Source organism: Drosophila nasuta, chromosome X, assembly GCF_023558535.2.
Source record: "Drosophila nasuta strain 15112-1781.00 chromosome X, ASM2355853v1, whole genome shotgun sequence".
Lineage (NCBI taxonomy): Eukaryota > Metazoa > Arthropoda > Insecta > Diptera > Drosophilidae > Drosophila > Drosophila nasuta.
In genome coordinates, this window is record NC_083459.1 from 5080481 (window position 1) to 5107969 (window position 27489).

The 27489-nt window shown below is 36.9% G+C and overlaps 1 protein-coding gene across 2 annotated transcripts; it reads left to right on the top strand.

Annotated features, from left to right (window-relative positions):
• The first annotated feature begins 1017 nt into the window (after positions 1 to 1017).
• LOC132796046 (putative uncharacterized protein DDB_G0271606) lies at positions 1018 to 25567 on the top strand. Of its 2 annotated transcripts, XM_060807068.1 has the most exons (8): positions 1018 to 1815; positions 10992 to 11718; positions 17258 to 18456; positions 18526 to 18624; positions 19871 to 19984; positions 20069 to 20959; positions 21884 to 21943; positions 22008 to 25567. In XM_060807068.1, the coding sequence occupies exons 2-8, from the start codon at positions 11587 to 11589 to the stop codon at positions 23089 to 23091; spliced, it is 3579 nt and encodes a 1192-aa protein (XP_060663051.1). In that variant the 5' UTR covers positions 1018 to 1815; positions 10992 to 11586; the 3' UTR covers positions 23092 to 25567. The 2 variants fall into 2 exon arrangements, with proteins under 2 accessions (XP_060663051.1, XP_060663052.1); XM_060807069.1 differs by lacking the exon at positions 10992 to 11718.
• Positions 25568 to 27489: the final 1922 nt, after the last annotated feature.

Below are 27489 nucleotides of genomic sequence, written 5' to 3' on the forward strand. Positions count from 1 at the left end.
ATTGTTTAATGGTTGTATAGCATTTTTAAGAACGATGTTAATTATATGCACATATGTATATATTAATCGAAAATTATTGCCAATCGAATTTTTTACAACTGTTTTTCAAAATTAGTAAGTGAAAATAAATTATAATTGTTTTTAATTATTTAATAGAAACCCAAATACTATTTTTATTGTATTTTACAATTTGTAAATGAGTATAGATAACTATCGGAAATTGTTTTTAACTGAATTTTCTCAAATTGACTAATTGGCATAAGCTATACTATTAAGCATTTAAATATTTAATACATTGAATTAAAATTATTTATAAATATATGTCAAATATTTTTATAAACATGTACTGAATGAATTTCTTCAAAAACGATTAATAAAAATATATAAGTATATAAATAAAATTTGTATTAAACAACAAATTACAAAACATAAAAATAGATATTTGGGATTTTTAAAAACATAATAATCTAAATTGTTTGAGTTCATTTCTAATTGAATTGTATTGTGCACTGTTAGAATAGTCGATATCGATAGCAATAACCTGTGTTCTTTAACATTCTAATCGGAGCATCAGATATTCTAGCTTGCGACAATAACAGACAGTTGAGTGGTATTAACGCTGCCACTTGAGCTTAACAGTGGCTTAACAGTCACAGTGGCGCTTAACAAGGTTGCGCAAAAGTGCAAGTGACGTAACTATTTTCTGTGATATTTACAGCATATGTAATTACAATGTAAGAAGGAATAGAAATGCAATAATGGTTTCTTAAAAAATTTTAACAACATCGCCACAAATAATGTGCACACTGTCAGAAATTGGTTTTCATTCTTTTTGCTGACAATAGACAGTGAGCAGCTGTGACGTCACACGCTTTGGTGGGGAGCGCGCGTTCTCAGAGAGAGCGTGAGCTCTGTGAGGAGCAGCACATGAGGTTGGGCAACCTTGTACAATGTTTTGTGGTCTCTTTGCGCTGCGCTGATGTTTTTGATTGTTGATTGTTGTTTTTTTGTTTTGTCTTGTTGGATTTTTGCCGTGAACGGACGTCTCTTGTGCTCTTGTGCGCTGCTGCGTCGCAGTTGGCGTAGTTTGACTCAAAACAATTCAAGAAAACTACAGCAGCAATAACATCAACAATAACAACAATAACAATAACAACAACGACTGCAGCAACGAAAATAATTACAACTGTAACAGCATTCTGAGTTGTGTTTACATTTTATTTTTTTATAGTATGTCAAAATTTATGAAATAAGCAATTCAAGCTTCAAAAAAGTAACTTTTGTGCGTCGTCGTGTAAATTATTGATAGTAGTATTATTATTATTTCGTTTTTTTTTTGGTTTATTTATTTTTTTTTTGTTGTTGACAAATTAAATGTGCAATAAAAGCGGGCGAAGGAACAAAAAAAAACAGCAAAAAGATAAATTCGAAACGCAAAATCAAAATCGCAATCGCAAGACGAAATTGAAATAAATTTTATGTAAGCAGCAAAAGTAGAAAAATGGCACATAACATAAATTACTTAGCATACAATATACATAATAATAATAAATGAAATACATGCAAATGATAAATGTGTGCGTGTGTGTGTGCGGTGTACTCATGGATACATATTTACACGAACAATAAGGCAACTTTACACATTCCAATTGGATTCTGTTTGTGTGTGAAAATCTAATAAGTAAAAAGAGACGGCGAAGTAACAACAACAACAACAACGACGACGACAACGGCGGCAGTAACAACAACAACAACAACAAGAAAACCATAGGCACGGCAAAGAAGAAAATAAATAGCAATTTCGACTAAATAAAGGTATGTATGTATGAATGTATGTGAATGTGTGTACGACGTTTACTTTACATACAAACACTATATTGAGCTATAGATATGAATGTCGGCGTGTATATGTATGTGTGTTTGTTTGTTTGTATGTATGCATATTTCGTTATTAGTTTAACTCTTCAATTTATTATTGTTATTATTACTGCCTGTCGCTCTTCTCTGCTCACTCTGCATACGTGCGTGTGTGTGTGTGTGTGCGTGAATGCGTCTGTGTGTGTTGGCCCCGGTTCTTGTTGTTTTGCTATTAACTATGCTCACTGGAATAGTTACGTTAAATCAGTGCGTTACTTCTCTCTCTCTCTCTCTTTCGCTCTCTTTGTAGTTAAATGTGTATGCGTGTGTGTGTGTGTTTAGCATGCAAAGACAGTTGATGGTTGCTGAAGAGTTGGTTAGGGGGGAGGGGGGAGAGCTGAGATTACGTTGATAATGCTCAAGAAATGTGAAGAGAACTTTGTGTGTGCGTGTGTATTTGTTTATTGTTCTTTTCGCATTTGATCACCCACATGATAAAGTACACAAAAAAAACAAACAACGTCAGGTTAAAATACACATACACACACACACACACACACAAACACTAATACTAGCGCGCCCTACAAATATTAAATTGAATTAAGTGAAATTTCTTTATGTGGTGGAATTTTTTACTGTTGTCATATAATAGTACATTTTTGAGTTTGCAGAGAAACTAAACTTGCAAAGTTTAATGACCTCGACTAAGAATTTCAAACTTTGTTTTTACGTTTCTCGCTAAAAATGCATTAAATCGATTAATCTTCAAACTGTTGCAGTTGTAGAACAATTGCAGCAAGCGCTTACCTACAGTTGGAGAGCAATTGATGGCTAGTTAGAATGTTGCGCAGATCCAATTAAATTGGAATTTATTAAAAGCTTTGCTTAAGCCTGTAATCTTATTGGAACGATAAGCAGGCAGCATTCGTGTTGTAAAAGGAGACGCTCTGTCTCTCTCTCGCTCTCGCTCAGGCATTTTTAATGATCCTTTGGCCTGCCTTTGTTTGCCATTTTACGAGACATGCAAAGAAACTCGCTATTTAACATTACCATATCCATTTCCATCCTCTGAGTCACAAACACACACACACACACACATCTAAGTGGCTGCATAGTTGATGAGCGAGCGAGAGAGAAAGAGATATGCACATGTGTGTAACAGAGTATCATTAAATGCAGATCTCTATAAAAAATTCACACACACATACTCACAATTTATAGTGTGGTTTTTGCGTTCGAAAAAAGAAAAAAAAAATAATAAAAGCCAAAAGCAAAACCAAAACCAAAACCGAACCAAGCCAAACCAACAAAACCAACACACACACACACACATACACAAGCATGCATTCACACCGACACACACACACACACACACAGAGGCAGCCCAAGCAGCAATCCATAATAATCTTCCCGTAATTTATAGTCCAAGACAATTTATGTAATTTACAAATACCAAAAATGACAGAGACGGCAAATGACGAACGCGCTGCAGTCGGCAATGCGAAAGAGCAGTAAAGCAGCAGAGAGCGCGAGAGCGAATGCAACTGCAACTAACGATAATAACAATAACTGAAAGACAGAAAATACAAAACAAAAAACAACAACGACAGCGTACTAAATAAACAATTCAACAAATTTGATCCGAGGCAAACACACACACATACACGTATACACATACAACAAAACGTCGTCGACTCACACGCACATAAAACTGCATATGAAGAAAAATAGCAAGAGCAACAACAACAGCAACTTACTTTGCAGCCAGCATTACAAGGGGGCGGGGCGGGTGGTCGCGCAAAGCAAAAGCAAAGCAAAGCACATGAAACGGCACGCCGTTCAAACAAACAGCGACGTCGACTGCAGCAGCGACTGCGTATACAGAAAATGTCGTTCGTTTTGCTGTAGTTGTTGTTGTTGCTGTTGCTGCTCAAGTTTTGTGAACGCATAAAACAACAAGAAGCTTGGAACTAAGAATGCAACGCACCGAAGCGTACATACTCTCCCTCTCTCTCTCTCTTTCAAAACAGGTGCTAGAATAATCGATAGACCAAAAAACAGTTGATAGTGTACGATAGTGTGTGTGTGTGTGTGTGTTGTAAAACATTAGAATATCAGTTAGAATGTTTGATGACGGTGATAAGATCTGGCATGCCTTATCAACTCAAATATACACACATAATTTTGTGTAGCCCAAAGAAAAACTACAGAAATATTATTGAGAAGAAAAAATACACACACATGCATAGAAGAAGTCAAAGCCAAAGTAGTCGCTCAGTAACTCACACACACACATACACAAATACTTATGCAAGCACGACTCATTCGCGCGTTGAATGCGGTAATTGCATTTATTGCACGTGTATATTCTACGCTCGCTCTTATGCTGCTCCCTCTCTCTCTCGCTCTCGCACGCTCTCTCGCACACACATACTCTCTCTCACTTAAAGCTCAAGAACGAAAGGCTACAACAAAAACGAAACGAAATGAAACAAGAAAGCTGCTGCAGCAGTCGACAGAGTGTTCGACTTTGTAATATCCGGTAACCACATTGTGAGCCTGCAAAAGAATATTGAGAGTGTTAGACACATTTATGTAAATGTTATCTACATTGCAGGACTGATTTTAAAAAATTCAATTTATATTATTATTAATATTATTATCCTTATTTGTAAATTTGAATTGGTTAATTGTTAGGTTAGGGCATTGCAAGTGCGACTTGTAGTTGACATTGTTGTCTTTGCTCTTGCGGTTTAACTTTGCATTGCGTTGCATTAATGACGACAATGATGAAGGCGATGATGATGATGATGGCTATGATGCTGCTGCTGCTGCTGCTGGGTGGAGAGTTACCTACACACACACACACACACACACACACACATGCATGTTGGGTGAGAGGACTCACTAGGCTAGCATCATTTCTGGCATTGCCTCCCCTCCTCCTTTCGCCTAACTGCTGGGATAAACTTGTCTATGCGGTTGGTTCATTTGAACCGCTTCGTTTCATTCCCGGTTCCTCTTCTCATTCCAGATTCCAAGTTCTTACTTCGCAATTGCTGCGCTCTCTCTCTCTCTCTCTCAGAGCGCGCTCACGTTCTTGCTGCTGTTGTTGTTGTTTTTGTTGCTGTTTTATGCTTATCTTTACTGCCGTCGTTTGCCATTGCCAAGTTTTCGTCTAGTTTTGGTTTTCAACTTGTCAGCTTTTGTCTCGCTCTTGCATGGTTACGATCTACCTTTGGGCCCCCCTTTTCCCCCTGTTGCTCTTTCAGCACTTTATACACACCCACCGCCCACACGCATTTGTGTGAGAGCAAGAAGAAGAAGAATATGAAGAAGGAGAGAAACTGTGTTCTTGTTTAACTGCTTCAACTGTTTTCATTTGCCTTTGACTCGCATCCTACCCATCATCATCATCATCACCATCATCATCATCGTCGTCGTCATCGTTGTCGTCATCGGAATTATGATAATCGTCATTATCGGGCAATGTTTATTTTTGGCTTGCTTTAACGCATTCCTTTTGCGCTCCAACCGATTCCATGTTAGATAGAGATAGATGTATTCACTGTATTTTTATTGTGTTTGTGTGTGTGTGTGTGTGTATCTTTGCAATTTGATTTCTTCTACACATAATAATTCCCATATCCATTTTCGATTTCCCAAGAATTCGTAATATTTATTTGTTCACTCGATTCTTGTGTTTTCTTTTTTGTTTTGCGAAACAATATACCGCAGAAACTTGTGTATTATTATTATTATTATTTGGAAAATGTTTACACAATTTAAAACACGACGTTTTGTGTGTGGGATCTGCAATCGAATATCATTCGATATTGTACAATATACATATGTATGTATATTAATGCTTATCAAGCAATTTGTATTTATTACTTGGATTCCATCTTCACCAGCTGTGTTCTTTTTTTTCGCATTATTTCTATCATTATCCATGTGGTTTTTTATTATTTCATTATTATTCTTCTTGTTTTTGGGGCGTTGCTTTACACTGGAGCCACACCTTGTACATAAAACGCATGATGCGAACGATTGTCAATCTTTCAGTCTTCCGATATACGATTACGTACCAGAGATGTCTCAATGCCTTTGTGTGTGTGTGTGTGTGTTTAGTTGTTGTAGGTGTTGAATTTCCACTTACCTCCCTCCCTTCACTTCTTCTTCAGTCGGTTTCACCATCTCGCTCTTCTTTGGTATCTCGCCATCTATAGCTATATCATATAATAAATATATTCACATATGCGAGAGGCGGCTCAACTCTTCTTCCGGACCCATTGTTATAGCAAGTACATGTAAATTATTGTTCACGTTGAGCTTTGTCGTCGTGAGTTTGTAATTACCACGCACTCTTCGAAATCGAAATGCTCTATCATCGAAAAGCGCAGACAGACGGACGGACAGACAGACGGACGGACGGACAGACAGACGGACGGACGGACAGACAGACAGACAAAGCACCCACCACTGAAAGTAGATTAATCTTTGACTAAGCTAAATACACAATACAAATTACCCACATAATATGACAACATTGCCTTTTAATGCTGAATCAATAAATTGTACATTTATTATTAATGGCATTTTCCCAACTTTTTTGTATACTTTATTTTCTCTGAAAATTTCACAAAAACACATAAAATTCTGTCAAATTTTGTATATTTCTATATAATTTTCATAATTTATTATAATTCGTATCTGCAATTTATATTTATTATTCTTCGTAACTTGAAATTACATTTAATAGCGCATTTAATTTGTATAGCGTGCTGACATTAATAAAAAACAAAAACTATTTATATGCATAATTTGACCTCTAAACGCTACTTTAAATTTCTGATTTCGAAATTTATAGTTCTGCTGTACAATATTATCAATTTGATGAAATGATCAACAAAGTTCAACGAAATAAAAGAGAATACAATTTGCTTAAAACTACTTAATTGTCGTTTTTCAAGGGAACAATTAAAATAATATTTTTAACTAATTCATGAAACGAGTTTTTTTTTATTAAATCTATTTTTACAATTTCATTAAAATTAGATTTTTAGAAACAAGTAATTAGATCTAATTAAACCAATTTGATAACTAATTCATGAAACTAGTTTTTTTTAGTATTGCTGTTTTCGTTGTGTAATTTAAATATATATTTTTATTATTCCATTTGTTAGTTCAGTGTTTTTTTCCCTAATTCATGAAACTCGTTTGTTTTTATCATTGTCGTTTTTCCTGTGTAATTTAAAATTCATCAATTAAAATTATCATTTTCGTTGGAGAACCTTTGATCTTAAATTTTCTTGAATTTCGAACTTGATTTCCACCCTGCTTTCATTTTTCCACATACTGATATTTATCTACGAATGAAATAGAACTTCAAGAAAGAGGCAGCAATAATAATAAATAATAATAGCGAAGGGCATAACTTTGTGATGGAATTGAAGTTTGTGTTGGGTTTATTATGCCCATTAATGGACTCACCAAAAAGGGGGCGGAGAGGGGGACAGAGAGAAGCGCAACTGCGTCTTCAATAGATACTTTCTAAGTCAACGACAGCGTTTAGAATTTATCTAGTGCGCACACACACACGTGCAGAGAGAGAGAGACTGAAAACACACACACACACACGCATACACATGCTTGGCAAGTTTGTCTTCTGGTCTTCAAGTCGTTCTCTTTACTTGCCGTTGTTGTTTTTGTTGTTGTCCGTTCTATGTTCTCGCTCGGAAATATTAAATTGTACGTACCACCTCTCTCTCTCTCTCTCTCTAACCCCACCACCCCTTCTCCTAACCTCCTCCTTAAGAGTCACCGTCCGTGCGTTGTATAAATTTTCTGTGGAACTGTACAATAGCTAAATAAGAAAAAAAAAAGAAAAATAAAAACCATACAAATAAAGAAAAAAAAAGTTAAAGCACACAGACAACACACAAGAGTTGAGTTAAGTATTAAATGTACGTGAGCTCCACTCACACACACACACTCACACACACGCACACATTTCCACTCGCTCACAAACACACACAGATTGAGCAATTGCATGTGTATTGTAGTTATGTATGGATATGGATAGTAAGTGTAAGTAGCGTGTATTTGTTTTTCTCGTCCGTAGTCTTCTGCTTGTTGTTGTTTCTTTAATAGTTGTCGGTTGGGCACTTCGACTTTAGCACACTGGGAGCAACCAACAACAACAACAACAACAACAACAACAACGGGCAACAGGAACACAGCAAACTAGCAAAAACAAACTGCAATGCTCGACTGTTGCAATGTTGCTCGACTTGCAGATACCCGCTATCGATCGTAATAATAATATTTGTGGGAAGCTTTTATGTTCGTTTGCCACAAATGGTAATACCCTTTGAATGTGAGGCAAGCGCGGGTATGAAAAAAAAATGTTGAGTTTCTTGACTTTTCTGCCATTACAATTTAGTATTAAGGCGCTGCTGTTGCTGCTGCTGCTGCAGCGCTGCTGCTGCGCTTGGCTCTCTTTGACTCTCTTAGCGGCTACGCCGTGCTGTCTGGCCGGCTGTTGCTCTTTGTCTTCTATTATCCATGTCCATGCATTCGTATTCGTGTTGGTTTTGTTGTTATAAATTGTAATATTTCCTCATATGTAAACCGCGATGTTGTCGTCGACGTCGACGTCAGCAGCGACGTTAACGTCGTATTTGCTGCTATTATTATTATTGTGCTGTTTGCTGTTTTTTTTCTTCTTTACTATGGTTTCAATTTTATTTAATTTTATTTTAAACTCTAAACAAAAGACTCAAGCCGAGCTGCAGACTCGACTTGTACTTTGTTGTGGTTGCTACAAGGAGAGGAAGGGGGGATGTAGTGCCATATGCGGGTAGGGCACAAACACAAGCATGACTTTGCTTATGAATGCTTGCTTTGGTGTGTGTGTGTGTGTGTGTGTGTGTAAATTATACAGATATTCAACCGTGTGTATTGTAGTTATATTCAGACAAGAAAAAGAGATGGAGACGGGAATTGTATGTATGAATGTGTGTATGTAGCAAGTACTCGTCTCGTACAAATATGTATTGCAAATTGGTTGGGTTTTCAGTTCCAGTTTCCAGGTCGTTGCTAGTGTCTCTCTCTAACTGTGTGTGTGTGTGTGTGTGCGTACATATCTTGCTCTCAGCATGTATGTGTGTGTGTTTGCGTAGTTATTGCATGTTCTTATTTCTATTTGAGGCTTGACTGCAGTTTCTAGATCTTATGATTTCCTTCTTCTCTCATCGCGATCTCCCCCAGCATACGAGCGTGTGTGTGTGAGCGAGAGGGATCGAGCGAGCGCGCGCGCATCCCAATTTGACTTTGCCATTTGTTGTTTTTGCACTGCTTCTGCTGTTGTTGTTGTGTTGTGCGTTCTCTGCTCTCTTGATTTCCATCATTTGAATAGTACAAGAAGTTGTTTTGTCATTTGAGCTTGGCGTGTTTCTGCATGAGTGTGTGTGTGTGTGTGTGTGAACTGGTTCCAAGCATTTCACATTCCTTACTCTGTTTTTCCTTTATTTATTTTTTTTATTGCATTTTAATTGGTATTTTTTGTAATGCTAGCTTACATGCATTCCCAATAAGACTGCGATTTGATGACTTTTTATGAAGTTTGTTTTTAAGTACACATATTTATATAATTATAGTTAATGCACAGCTATTGGAATGATATTTTTGCTGGTTATTACTATTTTGTAAAGCTTATTAACTTGTGTGTAATTATTTGAGACAAGTCGGTATTATTTAATGTTTTTTTTTTTTGTAATTTAAAATCGTTTTTTGGTGCATTTTTATTTTTACGCTGTGAATATTTTTGTTCTCATTTTAGTGATTTGAATTATGCTATTTATAAAACATGTTGTTTTTGTAATATTTTTGAATTTTGTAAAATGTAATTTTTACATTTTTAAGTAGTTTTTACTATAAAGCTATTTTCATATTTTGCGCTTAATTAATTTTCTTAAAGGACTCTGGTCACTCCTTCAGCTGCCAGCTGCACTCGTTCTTGCTCTTTTACTCTTCCATAGCACACAGGATGCATTGCCCTTGGCATTTTGCGTAGTTTTGTTTTGTTTACCTATCGCCCCCGCTCTCCGCCCCCACCAATTGACCGACCGTCCTTGCTTACCCTTTACAGCGTAAGCACACACACACACACTTACAGAGTGTATATTAAAAGAGAGATGTGGCTAGATAGGCGACGGCGAGTGAGTGCGAGAGGGAGATAGTGCGCACAACACAACGCTGGGAGAACATGAATTTATCGTTGTAGTTTTCTGTGTGGCGGTTAACCTCACCTCACCTCGCACCACATTGAGCTTACCACCACTCCGTCCCCCTTCCCCGCCTTTGCCATAGCCAAGCTAGTGCCACTTGCCCAGACGTCATCCGGCTTCATAGAGTTTTTATTTTATTTCGTTTCGTTACGATTTTTGCTATTATTTATTTGTTCGCTTGCTTCTCTCTCTCTGTGGTATCTATCTCACTCGCACTCTGCTCTCGCTGCCTGCCGCTCTGCAAGTATGCATGCATGTGTAGTGTGTGTGTGTGAATGTTTTTAAGTTTTGTGTTTTTTTTTTTGTATTTAGTTTCGACTTGTTTTCTTTTGTGTAATTTTATTTACGTTTGCGTTCGCTTATGTGTGTGTGTGTATCAAGTTCGTATCTTTGTGTACTATGTGTGTGTGTGTGTGTGTGTCCGCGCTACGACAGTAAGAATTGTATTACCGTCGTGGTCGTTGTTGTTGTTTCTGAATCTACACAATAATAAAATATAGAAAGAAAAAAATACATACCTCATATATAGATTGAGTTTGCTTTTGTTGCTGACAGACGGCAGAGGGAGGGTTGGATTGTGGGGGGGCGGGGGTAGTTTTATTATGTCTCTATCTATGTGTAAGCATGTGTGTGTGTGCGTGTTTTTATTTTCTTGAATTTCAATTTTTCTGTTTTATTTTTTTTTTCCATTCGTTCTCTTCTCTCTTTTTTCCTACTGTTATTTATTTAGTTTTCGTCTACGTTTGTTTTTTTTCTGTGTGTGTGTGTGTGTAGATATTTATTTATTTGTTCGTCTTTCTCATTATTAATAAAATAGTTTCTTGTTCTCTTTTCTTCGTTCAGTTCCCAAATCAACGCCAATCCAGTCGCGTGACCGTGTTTTTCCGTCCTCTTTATTTTTTTTGTGTGTGTGTTTTTTTTTTCGGTGGTTTTGCGGAACACTTGTTGAACTCATCATCATCGGAAGTCTCACTCTCGCTCGCTCTGTCGCTCTCAACAAACTACACCACCCACCAAATGTCGTTGCGAACCGGCGGCAAAGGTTAAACCAACAAAAACAACAACAACTGCAAGAAAGGAATCACGCAGAGAGCCAAAAAGAGTTGCGAGTGAGAGAGACCGCGTGAAAAACGTGTGTGCGTGAAACGTGAGAGAGGCCAACGACGAGAGAGACAGAGAGAGAGAGAGACGCCAGAGAGGAAGTTCTGGCATGCAGCTGGCTGGCTGGCCGGCTGGCTGCTCATACGCCTCCAACTCCAATTCGAATCCCGACTCCAATAACAACAACGTCGTCAACTCTAATTCAAATTCCAATAGGAATTTTCATTCCATTGCCACGATCACGGCACCAACATCATCATCATCATTAACATCGCGGGATACAATCTCCATCTCCATATCAATCAGCTCGTGATTGGCGGCGGATACAACATCCAACATGGACGACGAGATATGCAATCCACAACTATGTCGCATTTGCATCACATCGCACACAAACTCCATGCAAATGATATCCATATTCGGCGAGGATTCTCTTTGGCAAAAGATCACCACGCTCGCCGATGTCAAGGTGAGCTTACATACAATATCCATATCCATAGTATTTACTATATAATAGGAACCATAAAATGTTGCGAGGAAATGTAAGAACACGACATTTTTGGAGGCTCAATTGTAGTTGAAATTTTGGAAAGGAAACCGGTTAAATTATAATAACTATATGACTAGGAAACAAATATCATAAAAACATAAACATATACAGAATTGATGATTTTTGAAACCGACAAGAACATTCTATTACAAAAAAAATCCAATTAATTTGAACAATAAAAACAATAAGAGAACTGAGGAAATTGAATTTGTACATCAATGGATAAAAAGATGAGTCATATTATTCAAGAATAGAATAAGGGTTGTAAAAACTTGTTTATTGAATTAGTTGATTCATATTATATTTTACTAATATACATACATATCAAGAGAACTAAAAACCATTTTTACTATGAGGTAGTTTTTATATGATTCATATGAATTAAGTAGAATAACAAGTCAAAATTACATTAAATATACAGAAAAGTATAAAGAAAGAAAGAAGTCAATCGATGATTTAACTAATTGGCATTCGAGGGGAAATAGTAAATATTTTTGTTTGCCAGTTTATTGGATTATCATCAATATTCGATTTTTGTCTTTATATTTTATAGTTTACTAATATTATTAGCTTTTTTCGCATTTTTTTTTTGGCTATGATAAATATTCAAAATCTTGCGGAGCATATTTGTGTCTTTCATTGTGCCCACACATACCAAATGTCAATTAATCATTGGCAGGAATGATTCATTTGATACTTAAACCTTATCAAATTGGTTTTTCAAATTCGATTAAGAATTTATTATCTAATTATTTGAAACAAAGATTAAAAATATGAATAGAAAACAAGATAACGCAGTTGTTTTTTTATAATACAATAACATGCGGAAACATGAAATTAATCAGATTGTAAATAATATATTGAAAGTCAATATGTAGCGTATACGTATCGAATTCCATTGGAAATTGAACGAAAATATTGTGCCATTTATTTGCTTGGAAAATGCCAATTGGAATGATGTGCATTCCCCTCTCTCCCAATCACCACTCACTGCAACAATGTAAGCTGCCATTACGGTCTCTGTCTCTCTCTCTCTCTCGCACGCTTGCAAAGAAGCTTATAACTCAATAACGTGATATTCACATATCACACATGCATACATACATACCTTTGGCATGTGTGTGTGTGTGTGTGTGTATTAACATATTTCATAGAATACTCGCAATTCACAACATTTTTATTTATTTTTTTTTTTATCTTTTTCACGGTAACTGGCATTAAAATGAAACACAAGGGGGGAAGAGAGGCAGCGTTTTTATTCATTTCTGTTTGTTTTGTTGAGCTTCGTTGTGTTGTTTAGTCTACACTTTTTAACGAAGGAATCATATTTATTTTCTTAGCCCTCCCTCCCCGCCCCTCGCTCATAATATACTGTGTCTATGTGTATTTATTGTATGGAATTTCTTGCTGCTTGTTTCGTATTTGGTTTTCTTTTGCTGCTTTTGTAAAATAATTTACCGTTTGAATTGCTGCTTTTGTTTGTCGTCGACGTCGTCGTCGTCGTCACTCTCTTTGCTTCTCTCACGCACACACACTAACGTGCTCAAATGGGAATGTATGTATGTGCATATGAATGTATAATTCATATGTTTGGTTTAATTCCATAAATTTTTCTTTTACAATTTTGTGCTGTCAGTTTGTTTTTTTTTTTTTGCCGCTGCTCGGCTGCTTCCTCTGCTTGCTTCTTTGACTTGATTCTCTCACACAACACAGCCTGACTGAGACTAAGACTAAGTGAGAGAGCTTGGCGTGCGCTCTCTTGGTTGCTCTGGCCTCTCTCTCTCACTCGCTCATTCATTTAGTCGGCTTAGACGTTCGTTGGCCCCCAATGGGGCGGCACGACGATGACGATGATGGCGACGAAGACAACGACGACGACGACTAAGATGTTGTTGACGAGAAGGAGGTGCGAGGAGGCGCGCAAGACGCAGACATAGTCGTAGATGATGAAGGAGATGATGAGGGCGGGGGGAACTCTTGTTGAATTTTTATTTCATTCCATTCATGCATTTTCGTTGTTGTTGTTGCTGCTGCTGCTGTTTATTATTATTATTTCGCTGCTGCTTTTTTTTTTGTAGTTGTTTTGTGTAATTTTTCCTGAATGTGAAATGTTTTCTGGTTTGCGCCGTTCAATTTGAGCTCAGCTTAGCTTAGTTTTATTCATTTTTATTCAGTTTATACATTTTTCATTTCTCATTATTCATTTGTGTGTTGTTTTTTTTTTTCTATCTCAGTTCGTATTTGCTTGTGTTTCTCCGTATGTATTTGTGTACATAGTACATTTTTTTCTTCTCCTTTTTATGAGTTGTTTGTGTTTATGGGCCAAGTCTCTTTGGAAATATGAGATCGCTGCGGATCCGTGTTTATAATATAGTATTATATGTATGTACACTCACATACATACACACATACATACGTCTGTACATATTTATGAATGTTGTAGTACCTACATCTATCTATCTGTGCATATATTTACATACTTGGTTGTCTCTCTTGCTAATTCTTGTTTAAATAAAACAGTTTTTCCGTTTCGTCGAGATTTCTCAAAAGCGCTGAATAATAACTATATACATATGTATATGTATTTGTATTGTATATGTATATGTATGTACAATATCTACTACACACATTTATCATGTGCCCAACAATAATTCGTAATATTCCTATTTATGGGCAGTTTTATTAACTTGAATATATTTTTTTTTGAGGTTAGTTGCATTGCAAAATATTACAAGCAAGTGTTTGGAGAGTGCTGCCAAATAGAGTTGAAAGATTATTGACCTCGCCGCTCGGAGAATTAAGAGCAAAGAACAAATTTGAGAAGAATAATAAAAAAAACTTTGTATAACCTGAAATTTTATAGCAATCTTTTTTATTTATTTCCAAATGGAAGTCGACATTGAAATAAATGAATATAGTTAAATTAAACGACAAACTAGATAATAGTACAGCTTTAAATCATTATTATAATAAAGCGAACGATGCGAAGTTTGAGAAAAACTTCGATGCATACAAAAAAAAATCTCAATTAGATCAGATTTTCGGTTGAGGTTGTTAAAAATTATCTTCGAGTAGTTTGTTGTACATAGCTTTAGGCATAAGTGAATTAACTATGAACATAATTATGAGTGAAGATTAATTAAGCAGAATCTACTACATTAATTGGATGAAATGAAAGAAATTCCCGTTGTCCAAAGTCGAAGCAAAAACTAGTTTTATTTTATAAGGGTCATCAGATTCCCCAGAGATTGTAATACCCTTATGTATAGTATTACAAAATAATAATTACATGTTAACATCATGAAAATAAGAGAAATGTATTAGATTTATTTTTAAGGGTGAATAATTATTTCAAAATTAATTAAAATTAATTATAGGGTAGTTGTTAATGTAATATTCTTGAGACCTGTATACATTTGAGTTGAGAACTCAGCAGGAATTTCCCATTTATAAATATTGTTATGTTAATAACTTGAATTAGAAAAGTTATTTCATCAATCTTTCTCGTAGACTATTAAATTGATTGTTATTAATTCAGTAATCATTTGAGTCTACGTTAAGTTAAGTAAATAATAGAGGTAGTAATCGGATACATCAGAATATTTAAGGGTTCTATTCAATTTTGTTGACTGCATATGTTTTATTATTTCACATTTATTAATATAGCTATGAAATCATAAAAATACATTTATTCAAAAGCTTAGAGCAGCTTTTTTTATGAGTCTGTTTTTGCTGTACGTGAGTAGAAACATCTCTATTAAATTTATTTTCAAAATGTAATCTTCTCAATCATATAATTAGCGCCATAAAATCAATAATAGATTTAACTGGAAGGTGCATCATTATTTTTAATTAATTGTGAGCGCATTATTCTTATTCTTTTTTTTATTCATGTATGCTGAGAGTTCTTTGAAAATTAAGTGTAGTCTGAAATAAAAAAAATATTTGCCTCCATTAGGCGAACACCATCGAATTTCCATGACGTTTGTTTTATTTAAAGATACTCATTTTATATTTAACTTTTTCTAGTGAAATAGATTCTATTAAAGGTTTTTTTTTAAAAGAAAGAGTAAAATAGTTTAAACTTTAAGAATTATTTGAGGTACAACTTTTTAATTTAAATACTAAATTCTGCCAAAAAAAAAACAAAATAATTAATATACCACAAAAGTACTAAAAACATACCAAAGTATATTTTAGGTATATTGATATTGATTGATATACCAGGTTGTCAAACAGTTAGTAGGAGTTTTTCCCCATACAACAATTTTCTTTAATATCTTCGACATTTGTAATCGGATGGCAACCAAACATTCAGGAATGATAAATATTATTGTATACTCTAGCTATAGAATTACACTTGTTATAAGTGGGCGTGGCATAAATTTGAAACAACCTTGATGAGCCTGCTAATATAACAAGTGCTATTGAAAAAAAATAATATCTCGATCTCTTATAATCGCTGAGATCAAGGTGCTAATATAGACGGACAGCTATATCATTTCGCCTGTTGACGCTGATCAAGATTATCCTTCTGCCTGTTACATACATTTTCTGCCAGCCCAAGGTTAAAATACCCTTCTAACCTATGGGAAGCGGGTGAACCTATTTCAATTTTTAGCTAAGAAGAATTATTATCAACGAATTATTATTATTTATCAAAGTGAACAATGAATGTATTGATAATATTTTATAGAATCCGAAATGTTCTTTTTGAATAATTTAAAATATTTGCATATTTATACCTGCTACCCATAGGGAAGAAGAATATTATAACTTGGTGCCGATCTAGTCATGTCCGTCTGTCTGTCCGTCCGTATGAAACACTAGATCTCAGAGACTATAAGAGATAGAGTTATAATTTTTTTTCGACAGCATTTGTTATGTTTGCACGCAGATCAAGTTTGTTTTAAATTTTTTCCACGCCCACTTCCGCCCTCGCAAATCAACAAAAATCGAATAACAAGCGTAAGTTTAAAGCTAGAGCTGCGAATTTTGGTGTATACAATAATAACAATAGTAGTTATGATTCCTGCAAATTTTATTGCGATCAATTAAAAATGGTTCAAGTTATTAGAGAAATACTTTTGTATGGGCAAAAACGCCTACTTAATAGGGGTTTTAGTTGCTTTGGTTGACAATCTGGTATATTGTGCCGTCTATGGTATAATTTGAATGTGGTACTATATCAATATACTATTTGGTATACTTTTAGTATTTTCGGTATATTTTGAAAATAATACCGCAATATTTTGCTTTTATTCAAAATGGGTAGCGGGTATCTCACAGTCGAGCACCCTCGACTGTAGCTTTCTGACTTGTTTTTAATACTTTAAAATAGTTACATGTTTTTCAACTCCTGTTGCCGATGAGACGAATCTTAGTGTATTGAATATTGATCTATGAAAATATGCAATATTTTATTAACTAACAAAATTTGCTGTTGGTTCACTTGCAGATCACGAAGAACGACACGCTGCCACAGCAGGTGTGCGTGAGCTGTGCGAAGACGGCGATCTCGGCGTGTCTGTTCAAAAAGAAGTGCGAGGATGCGGATAACTTTTATCGCCAGCAGTTGCTGATCAAGAAGATCGAGGGCCACAGTCAAAGCGATGTAGCCAAGGACGAGGTGGAGGCAGAGGAGGAGGAGGATCAGGAGCAGGAGCAAGCGGACGCAGATGAAGCGATGAGAACGACGACGGCGACGGCATCAGGGGAGGCAGCTGTGGGGGGAGGACAGCGACAGGTGAAGAAGCGGAGCAGCAGCAGCAGAGGCAGCGTGGCAAGCAGCAGCAGCAGTGGCAGCGGCAGCAGCAGCGGCGGCAGCAGCAGCAGCAGTAGCAGCAGCTCCGACGACGACGATGACGAGGACAATGACAATGACAACGACAACGACAATGAGAATGAGAATGACAACGATAACGAGAATGAGAATGAGCACGATAACGATAACGATCATCTTAATGGGGCAACGCATGCCAATGGCGAAAGGTTGCCGCTGCTGGATGAGGAAGCAGCGCTCGAGGAGCACGCACAGAATGGCCATGGACTGAGCAATGGTCACCAGCATCATGATGAGCAGCTGCAGCAGCAGCAGCAACTGGAACAGCTCGAAGGGAATGCGCCAGATGATGGCGAGATGCCGGAGCACATGGCATTCAATTCGATACGCCTGATGCAGGAATATATGCAGCAGCGGATGAAGAAATTCCCCAATGGCCACAACAGTCAGGTGGATGGTCAACACGAGCACGATCACGACCACGAGCAGCGAAGCAACGTCGATGACGATGATGATGACGACGATGAGGAGATGTCGCTGCCGTTGATACCAGAGATTGAGCTGATCACACCATCGGATGATGCCGCCGGCGTTGGTCACCTTTCCAATGGCCATCATTTGAATAACAATGGCCCAACGGCATCGTCATCATCGGCGGCCATGCATCCAGTGACTGGGGTCCATGGGTTTCAGTGTCCGCACTGTTATCTCGTCTTTGAGATGAAACAGATACTCAAGGCGCACATGCAGAGTGTCCATGGGGCGCCAGGACCCGTCTACGAATGCACCAATTGCCGCAAGACATACTTCTATAAGCGATTCCTCGAGAAGCACATTCGACGCGGTCGCTGCGTCAAAAAGCGACGCAATCAGACGTGAGTAGCTCTATTCTCTATTCTTTACTCTTCGCCTGCACTCAACTTTTATTAACTCTCTCTTTGCAGCCGTCCCATGCAGTGCTCCGATTGCCATGTCCTGTTTCCCACCGGCCATCATTTGGGCTGGCACAAACGCACCGGCTGCCCATCGAAGGCGGCCAAAATGTAAGTAGACAAAGTGATTAAAAAGCTTCTTTTTGCGCAAAGCTGTCTGATTTTGACATAAGCTTTAACTATATATATTATGAGCAACTGTAGCAAATTTGAACGAGATAACTTTAAAGTTGCGGAAGTTGTAAACATTAAAACAGGCAGACGGACGGACGGACGGACGAACGTTTGCAATATGACTGCTATGTGTTATAGTTGTCTGATTTGACTGATTTTGGCATAGGCATTAACTAAACAAATATTAAGCAACTATAGCGAATTTTATGCAGATAGCTTTAAAACTGCGGAAGTTTTGGGCATAGAAACAGACGGACAGACAGACAGAACGCTTGTAATTTGTTAGTTGGAATATCAGCTATGGGTTATAGTTGTCTGATCTGGTTGATTTTCATATGCTTACTAACTAAACACCTAATATGCAGCATCAGTAAGTTTTATTAATATAGCTTTAAGATTGTGGAAGATTTAGACATAAAAACAGGCAGACGGGTGAACAATAGTTGGCTATAAGATTACAATGGGTTATACTAGTTGCTTGATCTGACGGCGGACAGACGGATGAACGTTTACAATATGACAGTTATGGATTATAGTTGTCCAATATAGCGTATTTTCACCTAATTACTAACTAAATATATAACAAGCAGTTGCTGAGAGTTTCATCAAGGCAACTTTAAATTTGCGGAAAATGTAGGCACAGAAACAAGCGAACAGATGGATGAACGCGTGTGATATGACAGCTATGGGTTATAGTTGTCTAATAAGGCTGATTTTTGAACTCTTATTAACCTAATACATACTATAAGAAGCAGCTACAGTAAATTTGATGAAGAAAACGTTGCGGAAGTTGGAGGTATCGAAACAAGCGGACAGACGGATGAACGTTTCCATATCTAGGGGTTATAGTTGTCGAATTAGTCTGATTTTTATATAGTTTTTAACTACATCAATGAGATGTACATAGCTGCAGCAAATTTCATAAAGATAGCTTGCAAACTGTGGAAGTTGCAGGCTTTGAAGCAGGCGGACAGACAGATGAAATGTGACAGTTATGGCTTATATAGTACCTGTCCAATATGGCTAAATTTTACACTCTTACTAAGTAAATACATAATAAGCAGCTAGAGTAAACTTCATGAAAATAACTTGAAAGCTAAGAAAGTTGTTGTCTTAAAAACAAACGGACAGACGGACGAAATTTAAATAGCAATCCTTTAACTCTCTCTGTTTACTTTTGCAGGCCATTGCAGCAGCTCTTCAAGCAGAACATTGTGCAGTTCAACAACTTTCCGAAGCGCATGGTCGCCCGCAAACCGCCAACGGATAATGCTGCAATGCATCTGAACAATCGCAAGTGAGTAGAAAAGGAAAAAAAAGGAAAATAATATCAATATTGACATTTAACTTATGTGTTATTGTTGTCGTTTTCCCCTCCTAGACTCAGCCTGACAAACAAGCGCAAGGGACGCACTCGCATCAAACTGGATGCCAAGAAGATTGCGCTCGCCAAGCAGCTGATATTGCGGGAAGCAACCACGACGGTGATTGCCAACGAGCTGAATATATCGCGCACGTTCGCATGGCGTTTGCGCAAGAGTCTCGTCAATGGTGTCAGTTTGCACGAGCGTGTTGTCGATCCGTCTGGCGAGGAGCAACAGCTGCAGCTGCAACAGCAACTGCAACAGCAACAACAGCAGCAGCAACAGCAACTGCAGCAGCAACTGGAGGAGCAACAACAACAGCAGCAGCAACAGTTGTCGCTTCCCTATGGCCATCTGGGCCTGGGTCTCATCAAGGAGGAGCAGCTGGACAGCGAGGATGAGCAGCACGCTGGACTGACCATCGATGATGAGCTCGATCACGATGCCATCGATGGCGATCACGATGCCGACGGAGATGTCGACGGTGATGTGGATGGCGCCGCTGAGATTGGGGCCGAGGAGACGGCCGGCTATGCGGGCGACGATGATGTTTGCGGTCTGTTGCACAATGGCTACGACATGCGCGCCCAGCTGGGCGATGAGCACAGTCCCATGGCCGAGATGGTGGAGCATGAGCAGCAGCATCGTGGCATCGGTGGCAAGCAGCGTGGCGTCTCCATGTCGCCCACGCCCATGTTGCCGGCACGCGCCGATGTCGAGGCCTATCAGCGTCTGTTGGCCGAATCGCAGCGTTTTCCCCACATCGTCAATGCCCAGCAATTGCAGTTGCAACAACAACAACAACAACAACAGCAGCAGCAGCAGCAACAACAGCAGCAGAAGGCTGCACACAATGGAACGATGCCGATGCTGACGCGTTATCCACCCTCCGTTGTCGCTGCAGCCAAGTAAGTTATCGATAAATCGATAAATATTTATCAATTGTTCACAAACAGTGCAAACACTTAAGTGCAAAGCGTTCATTATACGCATTAAATATATAGTTTTGTAGTTAGAAATTATCGATTAATCGATAAACATGTATCAATTGTTCGCAAGCAGTGAGCACAAAGTGTCAATTATGCACTGTAGATATGTAGTACTGATAGTAAAACTTGATCGATTAATCGATAAAAATTATCGTTTATCGATAAAGCAAATTCTACCAATCGATAACCGTTGTTCTATGGATTAGGCAGCTTTTAGCTCCATTTTTATACTTGTGCGATAGACGATAGCTCCTACTTATATCGAAATCGATTACGATAATAATCATCGTGATTTCAAATTGGTCACATAATTTATTTCATAGTAGATCTCGATTTTGTACTTAAATGGTAACTCTCTTATGCTAATAAGGATTAATCTACGACGATTACGATTAACTGATGTCGATAAAAGTGTTGATTTATGCTTTAGACCGTTATCGATAATTTGCTTATTTCGAAAAGCGAAAATAGTCTATATTGAAGTTGGGTGTTAATCTTGTGTTTCTACATCCTATATTCTTTTTTCCGATAAGTATGAGAGTTATCGATGAATGCTTTATTTTTAAAGGCTTAAATTTGAGAAACAAATAACTAGATTTGATTGATTCATTATTAACTAGCTAACCATATAGTAATAGTAAGTTTTGATTTATTCGTATGAGCATACAATTGATGTTTACTTCTTGTTCGATTGCTTTATCGATTAATGCTTATTTGCAGCATCAGCTCACTTTATTAATGCAGCTAGTTCTTTGTTTACATCTCAGAGGTCAATGACTGCGTTTCTATCGCCTTCTCTTTTGCTTTAACCTGCTCTTTCTAAAACATTCTAAACACTTACAGCCATGCTCTGCCCGTCAATCTGTCCCTCCGCTCGATGCCGCCAATGAACAGCAACGAGAGGTAAGTTCTCTCCCTCTCACTCACTGTCTTTATATAACTGTCTTGCTCTCTTTCGCTTTGGCAGCAATGGCAGCAACAGCAGCAATGCCACAGCAGCGAATCAGCAACAACAGCAGCAACATCTGCAACAGCAGCAGCAACAGCAACCGTTGTCGCAGTTGCATCAGCCGGGCAAAAAGCCGCGTAAACCTAATGTGTTTATCGACGATGAGAAGTACGCAATGGCCAAGTTGCTGGTGGCACAAAACTCATCGACAATGGAGATTGCTCGTGCTTTGAACGTATCACAGATGACGGCCTGGAAGGTGCGCGATGCCATACTGAAGGGAGTGCCCCTCTCGTATCGCAACAAGCGGGCGGAGGCACGCGACGAGGTGCGTCTCAGCGATGCAGCCGCAGCAATTGCAGCCAAGGAGCAGCAGCAGCAGCACCAGTTGCAGCAGCAGCAACAGGAGCAACAGCAGCGTCATCAACAGGAGTTGCAGCGTCAACAGCAACAGCAGCAGCAACAGCTGCAAGAATTGCAGCAGCAACAGTTGCTACTAAAGCAACAGCAGCAGCAGCAACAGAAACGTCAGCAGCAACAGCAGGAATTGTTGCTGCAGCAGCAGCAGCAACAGCAACAACAACAGCAGCAACAATTGCGTCACACGCCTGCAGCAGAAACATCACATTATCAGCAACAGCAACAACAGCAGCAGCAGCAACATAATGGCGGCAAACTGTTGCATCCACGTCGCCGCTTAAAGGCCGCCGAGCGTGAGCTGCGCGACAAGGAGATCACACGCGAAATACTCGAACTGATCAAGGAGGACAGCAACATACAATACTGGAAGGTGTCCGCTCGCCTAGCCGAGAAGGGCATCAACATATCGCCGTCATCCGTTTGCCAGAAACTCAAATCGATGGGCATCCATCGTCGCTGGAAGCCCGGCGATAAGCCGCGCACCTTGCTCGACATTAGTCAGCTGAAAGCGGCAACAGTTGCTGCCGCGGCGGCAGCATCGCTTGCCGCAAACGGTGGCAACTTTGCTGGCAACATGCATAATGGCGTCAATGTTGTTGGGCCGATGGTCGATGAGGCCTACGAGCAGCAGCAACTCGATTTGGGCGTACCACATTTTCTCAGTGCCTTTACGCTACGATAACGCGGACGATGACGATAACGATAACATGGGACGATTGCATAACGATAACGACTAACTATGACTAATAACGCCCAAGAAGCAGCTAAGATTGAGAAGATTTATTAACAAATTGACTATGACAAAGACTAAGACGATAACGATTGCAGCTAATCGATAACCGATCACCATGTCAGTTGTCAGTTAATATGCAAAATGACGATAGCGATGACAATGGTTATACCGATAATGATTACAGCTAATCGATAACCGATAACCAGTTGATATGCAAATTAACGATAACGATGACAATGGCTATACCGATAACGATTGTAGCTAATCGATAACCGATAACCATGGCAGTTGTCAGTTAATATGCAAAATAATCAACTCTATTGCAAGTAACGTTAACAATGGCGATAGCGATTGCAATCGATAACGATAACAGCACAAGACGGACACACACAATGACTGTGACTGTGATTATGACAGATGATGATGATGCCTCCCGGTCCCGCCCAACGCACTTTCCCTACTTGTTTAAGTATTACACACAACACACACATAAGCAAGCACCACACACACACACCGCATACACCCAACACACCAACACACAGACGCTTGCACGGCAGCAACTACAACAATTTGTATTTTTATATAGTATTTAAATGTGCAAAATCACGCGTTGCATAAGAAAACTACATCAAATGTATTCGATTTATATATTTAGATATATATATTCATATTATGAAGCAGTGCATATATATTCATCAATATATATGTATGTATTTTTTTTTTGTATTAGATCGATAAAAAGCAACAACAACAAGAGAAACGACGCTTTTATATAGCGCTTATATAATATGCATTCCTAGAATGTAAGAAACACACACATATACTTGAAAAGCGGTCATTCCAAAAAAAAACAGAAACAAAAGAAAAGAACAAGAGAGAAAAACACATTCACCATTTGGTTTAGTTTTCATACATATACATATATATAACATATATTTGTCGGTATTTTAATTTAATTTTATTTTCAATTTGAACATGTTTTTTTTTCGTCGTTTTCGTTTTGAATTGTAGCGCCGCGAATAATTATAGATGAAAAACAAGCTAAACATAATCTTTAATGTAGGTAAATGCATAATTGTCTAGTATTTATTATATACTGAATGCACATACTGAAATCAAAACGTATGTGTTGTATGTGTGCGCATAATGTGAATGTGAATGGTTATTGTTAACTGAACATTTATTTATTTACACATTTTCTGTTCACTTCAAATAAGGACAAAACGATAAGAAAAGAAGGCTAAGCAGAGAAAAATAATGAAATAGTCGATGATGATGAAAAAGAAGAAGAAGAAGAGGTAGAGATTGCGATTGCAATTTTTGCAAATTGCTGAAAGTACTGAATTTTTGATTTTAGTAAAAATATTATTAATATGATTATTATTATTATGATTATTATAAATAATTACATTCTGATTATTATGAAAGGAACAAAACAACAGACAGAACAAAACAAAAAAAGTGAAGAAAACGAAAAAAAAACAAGCAACAATTAACAATATTAAGACATTTATATATTGTGTTATAAATTAGCTAACATAAGTGCAATTACAACAACAACAATAATAGCAAGAACAACAAAAACAACAACCAATAACAGAAATCACATTTGGCCTGGCCTAATCGACAGGGTGCAATAGCAAAAATAAAAACAAAAACAAATTTGTTAAGACATTTAGATAAGTAACACATAACACCACCTCCCCCTTTTCCACCTCTTCACCCACACACACCCCTCTCACACTCACGACAAGCGAACAATGTTGAATTAGCCAATTGAAAAATAAGAAGAAAGCAAGCAAGACAAGCATTACATTTAATACTGCTAAGATTTGTATTTATTTACAGTAAACACAACCCACACACCCACATAGCTATATATCAATATACACAACACATATACATACATGTATATATTTATAAACAAAACAAGGTTTATTTTTTGATCGTCTGCGCAGCTATGCTTGTATTAAATCCTTTTGTACCCTCAAAAAAAAACAAAACAAAAAAGACAGAACGAGAGAGATAGCGCGAGAACGCAAAAGCGAGCACGCAACGCAAAAATGAGAGCATCGATGTGCGCTTGCGCAAATGCGAGACCGATATGTAGATATCGATAACTGCAATGTCGATAATTAGTATTTTTGTAAACAATTTGAAATTGTAACTGGCAGCACTGCATAACCACGAGTATAATACTACCATTATATTACTTAAAGCAAAAACAAAAACAAAATCAAAAAAACATAAAAAAAATCAATGAAAATGTGTATATAGTTAGTATTTTTTTTTTTGTTTAACTTTATAATTATTATGATTATACTTTTTCCAGCTTTTGTATGCAATACAAGAAATTATTTATAAGCAAAAAAAAAGGAAAAAAAGAACAACAAAAACAAACAAATAGAACTGACGTGCCTATGTAGCGATTAAAACTGAAACTTTCCTCTCCACATTTAAAGAATATAAATAAAAAATATACATAAAAAACATTACATTTAAAAAATTTGAGATGAGAAATCAACACACACACACACACTGACTTCATTTAGTTGTAATGATGTAATACATACATATAATCATTCCAAAATGTCATAAACAAAAACAACAAGAAGAACAACAAGAAATACATATACATATATAGCATATATATCTATATGTATATTCTATATATAAACATGCCTATATATATATACATATATATATTTTATGAAATAACCAAGCAATGTTTTTATTCTTCAACGAGATTTGCATAAATCAAAGCGAATCAAGGGGAATTTTTGGGGACTTCGTGGGCTTTCCCTAAAAATTGATATCCCTATTCGAACAGCGCACATCTAGTTGTAAATTCTTTGCATTGTTTGCAGCTGTGCAGTCCCCCAGGTGATTAATGCAATGCAATAATACTCCCAGAGTTTCCCTCCACCTGAAACTTCAGCTCTAAAGCTGAGCATATGCGACTTATCAGAGGAAAATACATATGAGATGGAAGATCGAAATACGAGAAGGAAATATGGGATTTAGTATATTTTCCATTATATGGTATATTTTGAATACAGTACTGTTTTAATATACCAAATATAGCAAATATATTTTGTACGCTATGATATATTTTGAATATAGAACTTTATCAATATGCCAAATAAAACATTTAATACATTTCAGAATTTTTGGGGTATATTAAAATGGTATATTTTTAAAGTAATAGTATTAATACAAGTATTTTGAATATAGAACTGTATTAATATACCAAATATAACATTTAATATATTTTTAGTATTTTAGGATATTAATTTGGTGTATTTTAAAAGTAATACCGCAAGGTTTTGATTTAATTTATTATATATCATTTATTGTATATAGATATAAATGTTATATTATATTATTTATTTTTTATTAGTGACTGTCTTATTGCAGACTGAGAGTTACAATTTGGTATATTTCACGCTCTATGGTATATTTTGAATGCAGAACTATATAAACAGACCAAATATAGATCTTGGTATATCTTAGTATTTTTGGTATTTTTAAAAATGAATACCGCAATGTTATAATTTTATTTTAAATGAGAGATTAGGATTATAATGTAAAGATTATATTTCTGTTCTGACTTTTCTTTGTATTATATAAATATTATATTAAATTATTTTTATTTATTAGTAGTTGTCTGATTTCCGAATTTAGTAAGTGAATTTCATGTTCTACTAGTTAACTGAGAGTTACGAAAAAATTGCTTTACTAATGCTCAAAGAGATGAGAGCTGATGAGAGGGCGTGACATTAAGAGAACGAGAATTTTAATGCCGCACTGCTGTAAGTATCATCTTTTTTTGATTGCGCTAGCATGACAGAGATGAGTAAGAGGGTTTTTCCTAGCTACAACAACAGACAATGTGCATGTAATTGATTATGATAGTTATATATTTTTGAACTTTTGCAATTGCGCTACAACAAAAGGCTTGTTGGCTGAACAAATCGTAAATGAGTGGGAAACTTTTTAAATTTGTAATATATTTTTGATGTTATTTGCGCTTAAAACAAGCAAAATTAGATAGCCCAAAAAATGTGCAAACATGACGTATGCGTAATATTCGAAGCAGCAAATTCAGGCATTTATATTAAAAATATAATCTAAGATTATAAACAAATGTTGCTTAAATTATACTGAAATTTTTTTTTTGTTTATTTAGGTGCCAGAAAACTACACACATTTGTTAAGTGTTCCGTTAGTATAACATGACGTATACGTGATATGGGCTTTTGGTATTACAGCATAAAATTAAAGGAAATTAAATGAAAGTAATTTTGAAATGCATTTGAAATATGAGAAATTAGCTAAAATTCTTGA

Excerpts from the sequence above, each read along its gene's own strand:
- LOC132796046 (XM_060807068.1), top strand. The coding sequence starts at position 11,587 with ATGGACGACGAGATATGCAATCCACAACTATGTCGCATTTGCATCACA. Across the intron at positions 18,457-18,525 it reads AAAAAGCGACGCAATCAGAC|CCGTCCCATGCAGTGCTCCG; the intron begins GTGAGTAGCTCT and ends CTCTCTTTGCAG. Across the intron at positions 18,625-19,870 it reads CCATCGAAGGCGGCCAAAAT|GCCATTGCAGCAGCTCTTCA; the intron begins GTAAGTAGACAA and ends TTACTTTTGCAG.